At 41.1% G+C, this 7,299-nt stretch overlaps 1 protein-coding gene across 1 annotated transcript; it reads left to right on the top strand.

The window, feature by feature from the left end:
• Positions 1-292: 292 nt before the first annotated feature.
• LOC308417242 (olfactory receptor 13G1-like) lies at positions 293-1,207 on the top strand (the record flags this gene model as incomplete). Its single annotated transcript, XM_080912406.1, has 1 exon — positions 293-1,207. One exon carries the CDS (start codon positions 293-295, stop codon positions 1,205-1,207), a length of 915 nt encoding a protein of 304 aa, XP_080768532.1.
• Positions 1,208-7,299: the final 6,092 nt, after the last annotated feature.

Here is a 7,299-nt window from a genome sequence, read left to right as displayed (position 1 = left end):
GTGGAAAGAACACTCCCAAAGGAGATAGATCCTGCATCTCTAAGGCTTACGAGGGGCCACATCCATCTACTAGAAGTCCTGCATCTAGAATGAAGACTGCAGTCTTGGCTGGCACAGAGTTCTATTCTTACCCCATGTAATACTGAGGTTTGGGCTCTAGCTGGGTCTCACATATCTGGGTTGGGTCCTTAGCACAAACTGGAACTGGAGCATGTCTTTCGTCTCCAGATACTATCAGAGCTGCCACAGAAAACCCACTGCCCCTGGATCCTGAGGTCTCCCCAGCTCTGTGATGAATGGGACACTGGTCACGGAGTTCCTCATCCTGGGATTCTCAGAAATGCCTCACCTTCGGGTACCACTTCTCCTCAGCTTCCTCTGCCTATACATGGCTGCAATCTCAGGAAACCTGCTCATTATGGTGACAATCAGTGCCAGCCCAGCCCTGCACACCCCCATGTACTTCTTCCTGGTCAACTTGGCTGTGGTGGACATCCTCTGCACCTCTACTATCCTACCCAAGCTACTGGACAGCATGCTGGGGGGAAGGGCCATCTCTTATGGGGGCTGCATGGCCCAGCTCTTCTTCTTCACATGGTCGCTGGGGGCAGAGCTTCTGCTCTTCTCAGCTATGGCCTATGACCGCTTTGTGGCCATCTGCTGTCCCCTGCACTACAGTGCTTGGATGGGCCCCAGGGTGTGTGCATTCCTGGCTGGCATTGTCTGGGCTATCAGTCTGACTAACACCAGTGTGCACACAGGCCTGATGCTGCGTCTGCCATTCTGTAGCTCCAATGTGATAGAGCACTTCTTCTGCGAGATTCCCCCACTGTTGAAACTCTCCTGTGCTCCAACGCAATTGAACGAGGCCATGGCCTTTGCTGCAGATGTGTTCCTGGCTGTAGGAAATTTCTCTGTGACAATCCTTTCCTATGGCTTTATTGTGGCCAGTATCCTGAAGATACGCTCAGCTGAGGGCAAGCGACGGGCCTTTTCCACCTGTTCTGCACACCTCATCGTGGTCACCATGTATTACTCCACTGTCATCTACACCTATATTCGCCCTGCGTCCAGCTACTCACTGAACAAAGACAAGGTGGTGTCTGTCATCTACACCTCGGTGGCACCCACCTTGAACCCCCTCATCTACACTTTGAGGAACAAGGATGTCAAAGTTGCGCTCCGGAGACTTCTGTCCTGCTCCTGAGCCTGTGGCAGCCCCACTGCCTTCAGCCTTGATGGACTTGGGGATCAGAGGTTTGGTAGAGGTCTCTGTGCCTTTCCTGAGGACACATTTTGTTGAATTACAAGAGGCAAGTGTTTATCTGCTGCCCTTCATAGAGGAGAAACCCTGAAAAAGCACTTGATACCTTGTAGGGTCATGGGGTATCAAGGAGGTTTTGGATCTCAGTGGTTAAATGACTTCCCCAAAACATCGAATGTGGGTACAGCCGATTTCTAGCCTAGTCTTACAGCAGTCACATACCCAGGAGCTTTGGGTAAATACTGCTTTATATCTGTGTTCCCTTTTTACCCTCAAAGTTTATTCGGCCTTGGTTGTGCTGGCATGTATTAGGAAACCTGGGCTTGTAAAGAGTTTAGAACAACTGATATTATCATAAGTAAAATATCTGAAAAATTTTATTTCCTTTCACTTTCTAGCACCTGCTATGCTGTGGGCATTCTGTGGGCATTCTGTGACAGTGTGTGATGCGGCCTGCCTTTGCTTTTCATCCTGTCCAATATGAACCGCCACTGCTTCACAGCAGCCTCCCTGGCAAGACTGGCTTTTGGCCAAGATGGTGTCAGCAAAATTTTGCTAGATGTTCGAGAGTTCTTGGTGCCAGGGCCTTATAATTTTCACTCTGACATAATGCAGCCAGGGTGCTGTGTGCTTGGGAGCATGCTGTTTCAGAGGATGTGGCCAGAAAAGGAATTGTGAGAGAGAACACAGCTGTTGTTTTACAGGAGCTGTTGACTTCTTGAAACATTCAGAAACCTTTAATGTCTCATCCAAATCCTCACTTCTGCTATGGACTGTGTTAGGGTCATAGGCTACACTATGATGGCCTTTTGACCTCTTTGTCTCCTCCTGTTGACTCTTGTTCCCCTCAGCATTGGTTTCTTTTTCTCTTTGCAATATTCATTGAATTAACTAAGTAATTATTTTATTTAAATTATTTTTAATTTTACATATGTGTATAGTATTTTTATCATGTCTCTTCTCCTTTCAACCCTCTCTATAACCTCTTTCTTTCAATTGCATAGCTTCTTTTACTTTATCAGTGCACTTCTACATATACATGAATAAATATTTAAATACAACATGCTAAGTTCATTTAGAATTATTCATATTTATGTACATTTAGAGTTGACCACTTGGTACTAGATAACCAATGAGAGGGATAGTCTATGAGGAAGACTGATTCTCTTTGTCTGTAGTCATTACTTGTCTGTAACTACTCATATTTTCACCATCCATGTTAGCATGCCAACTGGAGTTGTCATTGTTCAAATTTGTTTAAGTGACCATATTATTGAAGTTTCATGGATAAAGGTTCCTCAACTTATGTTAGAGATACAGTGTTGCAGCAGACATTTTGGTCTTCTGGGTCATAATTTTACGAGTCATTTGATGCTCCTTATCACTTAGATATGGAGGTTGTATTGTGGAAAAATACATTAGGGCTAAACAACTCACAGTCAGTTGATCACTTTATTTTGATAAGTTGTGGCTTTCTGCATTGGTCTCTGTCTGATGCAAAAAGAATTCTCCTTGATGAAGAGTGAGAGCTACACCTATCTGTGTGTATAAGGATGTTATGACAACTACAGTAAGAGATTATATTGGTTTGGGAAAGTAACATTAGTAGGTTCTTCTCTATGTCTGTGACCTGTAACCAGAGGTAGTTGTCTAGATTACCAGGCATTTTGTTCTATTGAGTATACCTTAAGTCCAGTTATGCAGATGTTAGTTATGACCGAGATATAAGTGCTACTGTTGTATCTTTAAGAATATCTTATTATGCTGTTACGTGCTGTGGTTCACATGTATCACAGTGGCAAAGATATTGATTGCTTTTCTTTTTTGGCAGCCTCTATATCACCTGCAAAAAAAGAAGTTTCTTTGATGAGAGTTAAAGGATGCTCTAATCTATGCATATAAAACTAAGAATTTAGAGAACAGATTATTACTGTGTATATTTAGTAAAATAATACTAAATTCTCCCCTAAGACAGGGCTTTGGTCCAGTTGACTGTGTCAGCTTTGAGTTTCATTCTGTGAAGCAGGTCTTAAATCCAGTCCTAAAGTGACTGGTTACTCCTATAACATTCATGCCATTTTTTTAAACCAGTGGATGTCTTGCCTGGACATTCATTATTTAGCTCACAGGAAGCCCTTTGATTAAGTGCTAACAGTATTATAGCACTTTCTAGCATCATGAAAGCTACCCAGCAGAAATAAAGTTTCTAGGTCAGCACCATATTGATTTGTTCATGCCCAGTGACTCAAATATATTGTATCTTTGGTAATAAGGTTCACCAAGTTTTTGATGATAAGCAAGAACAGTATCAATATCCTATAGTATGAGAAGTTATATGACCCCATTGACCAACAACTCAAATAGAGGTTATTTATGCTTGGCACTGGACTTTTTTATTTTAAAAGCTATGGTATCTGGGAAAAGCACTGCCTCTCTATTATAGAGTAACTCCATTTGAGTATCTTTGATGTGTGTATATATTCATATTTTAGGGAATTTCTGAATATGATTTTTCATATGTCTTTTCATATGATTTTTCAAATGTCTTTATTATAAGATATCTGTCCCTACTGTAGGCTGAGAGTTTTCAAAGCTTATTTTAATTATGGTTCTTTAATGCTTCAACCTCTCTTCTAGCCCACCACCCATAAGAGGTAGGGGAATAGAAAGGAAATAGGGGTTGTGAACCTATTTAGAAATAGTTCTATGGGAAGTTTCAAATCTTTGTTGTCAGCAGTCCAGTCTACTAGCAAAACACCAAATACATTAGTAGTGGCAGTTCAGTCTATTCAACGAACACCAAACACGAATCAGTAGCTTGCTCTAGAAGAAACCACGAGGCTCAGTCAATTGGATAAGTCTGCAGAAGTGACAGAAAGCAGTCAGAATAATGCTCGATGTTCTTTGGTGTGTTTCTCTCTACAAGCAAAGATCAGTGAAGAAAGCAAGGTGAACCAATACAAGAACATCCTCAGCAATGACCAGCCTCAGAGAATCCTAATGAAGACTAGCAATGATTTGCAAGGTGAACCAATGCAAGAGGGTTGTCCACTGTTTGTTGTGTTATACTTATACTCTTTCCAAATATCACATGTTCTCTCAAGCATCTGTTTCAGCAAAATGTCACATGCTTTTCACCAGGCAGCTTCCAGAAAATCTCTACATATTCGTTCTAAGCAAAAGATCCTTTCACATGTCTCCTTCAGCAAAACATCCTCTCATAGACAGTTTCCAGAAAAACATCACATGATACAGCTTGGTCTCCTATGAAGCCAGAAATTTCCACTTTACCCTATATTCCTTCTACTACTTGGTCCTCTCATATCGCATTCTGTTTAAGCTTCTTCCATTATTTATCTCCCTTTTCATATTATCACATTTTTATACTCCCTTTTTGTGAGATCCTTTTCATGGCCTCTAACTGATTCCATGACTATTTTGAGTATTTCAATTTAAGAAAAATCTATGTGTACACACACACATGTGCACATGCACGCACACACACATATACACATATGAGAGGGAACATGTGGTAGTCATATTTATGGGTCTTTATCATCTTAGCCAAAATTATTATTGTCAGTCCACATTTTTATTTGCAAACTTTGTAATTTTCTTTCTATTTCTATTTTAATAATATTTCATTGTATATATGTATATATTTTTTTCACTATTTATTGGCCAATTGATAGATACCTGAGATGTTTGAATATCTTGGCCATTTGTATTTTTTCATTTGAGAACTCATAATTTAGTTACATACCCTACTTGTTTTATTATTAGTATTAAACATAATTACAACATTTCTTCCTTTCTTTTCCTCCCTGCAGACACTACCTCATACCCTCCTACTCCCCTTCAAATTTATGGCCTCTTGGAGTTGACTAAAACAGCAGTTTCCATGAGTGCCACAATGTACAAGAATAAGAAAGAGCTGGTCAGGAGAAGTGACAGACTGGGGTCACTCTGAAAATCCCTGTAGCAGGAACTCAGTTATCTGTGTCTGGGCAGAACTCAACATCAATATGAATTGTACCCAATTACAAGAATCTGAGAAAAGATCACAGGTCACAGTTTTTTTTTTTTTTTTTGTGTGTGTGTGCATATGAGTATACTGTAGCTGTCTTCAGACATACCAGAAGAGGGCATTGGATCCTATTAGAGTTAGTTGTGAGCCACCATGTGGTTGCTGGGAATTGAACTCAGGACCTCTGGAAGAACAGACAGTGCTCTTAACCACTGAACCATCTCTTCAGCCCCAAGTTATAATTTCAAAGTTTGTTTTTCATACCTAATCACTTTGAAATTCTTGGTGTCAGAAAATACAAGGAGTGCATGTGTGTCTCTCACTGGAGATTATTTATTGGTAAAGTCTGCACCACATCATTTTGACAACTACAAATACTTAATATAGTTTCCTTTTTCTTGCCTAAACCTTTCATTCCATAGATTTAGGTTATGAGAGACATGTTTCTCATATTTCCCTCCCTCATATCCTCTCAGATGCTCCTGACCTCCCTCCCAGGAATATGTTTTGGCCGTGAGTGGCCTGCTATTGAGTTGCTACCAGGTCTGGCCACTGGGGGTCATGAGTAGAGTATGTTTATGGGTATTAGGGACAAAAAGGAAGAAATAGGGATGGGGTAGAGAAGAGGGATGAAAGAGTCCAATGGGAGGAGTAAGGCTTGGTCTACTGTGAAATTTGGTGCAGTACCTAGGGAGCTCAGTCTGAGAGGGAAGGTGGAACTCAGCAAGTGGTCTGCTACAGGGCCAAGGAGGAAACTGAGGAATTTGCAAAGGAGTGCAGTAAGGAATGAGAAGATCATCTACCTGATTCCCAGGCCAGTGTGGCCAGTGACTTTGCAGTTTCAGGGAGCCTCCATGAATTGGAGGCTGACACAAAGGGATGGTGTAAGAAACAAAGGCTGGGTCTCCCTCAAGATCTTCAGAGTCTCCAGGAAATAGAGGCAGAGAGGGTGGACAAGGTCCTGTAAGTGGTTCTTAGGTAAGGGCGTTGAGTTTCATTTCTATTATTGGTATCTCCACATGGTCAGCTCACTTAGCACATCTATGTCTGCATATAGGGTGATTTTTGATATAACAATTTGCTCATGGACTTGACACAATGTCAAACCATGTTTAAAGACTATTTTTATGGGTATATTCCTAACACTCTGGCAATCTGTTATAATCTGGCTCCTTTTTATTCTCTGGCTTCCCCTGCCTTTGCTGACCTGCACTGAACTGCATGAACTCAGCTGCATTCAATGGAACTACACCAAGGTGCCCTGAATTGAACTCAACTGAATTCCACTGTATTGTTTGAACTCAGATGAACTGCACTTACTGAACTGTCCTCCACCTAGATGTCTTTGTTTGGGATTAAAGGGATATACTAAAGGCATGTCTACATTCCAGTCAAAAGAATTAAAGGTGTATGGCATCTCAGCTGAATCACACAGGCCTAGAAGCACTTTGGGTGTGATTCTTCCTTGCCAGAGCAAGCATGTTGCTGGATTAAAATTTCTCTACTTGAACCAAACCCAACTGCTAATGAATTCTGGAGTGTACATTATTTAGTGAGCCATGATTAAATTTCTTGAACATGTATCCAAACAGACACTATGATATTGTTATAGAAATGAAAAATCTCTACTCTCAGTGCATGCCTCTTGTAGGTTCTTGCAGCCCTTGTTTGATTCTTAACTTCTTTCCTATTATCATTTCATTACATTATTTAAAGCACAGCTTGTAGTTCAGGTTAAAGGAAGTGCACCATTACCCAAGAGTAGATAAGAGTAGGAGATTGGGCTTGACAACCTCTGCTGCCTACTGAACTTCTCCTGATTTCAACATACAAAGAGGTCATACCGGAGCCAGATACCAGCAAAGTAGCCCTTTTCTAGATGCAGTGCCATGTCAGAGACCTGGCTGGTCACAATTCTGACTTAGGCCTCAGTGTCTATTGTGTTCTGTGTGACCTGACTTCTCCTGGAATATTGTGTTCCAGTAGTAAATGTTAATATGACATAAGG

This window comes from Micromys minutus (assembly GCF_963924665.1).
Source record: "Micromys minutus genome assembly, chromosome: 2".
Classification (NCBI taxonomy): Eukaryota; Metazoa; Chordata; class Mammalia; order Rodentia; family Muridae; genus Micromys; species Micromys minutus.
The sequence above is the reverse complement of the archived record's forward strand: the minus strand, read 5'-3'. Positions and strand labels throughout refer to the sequence as shown.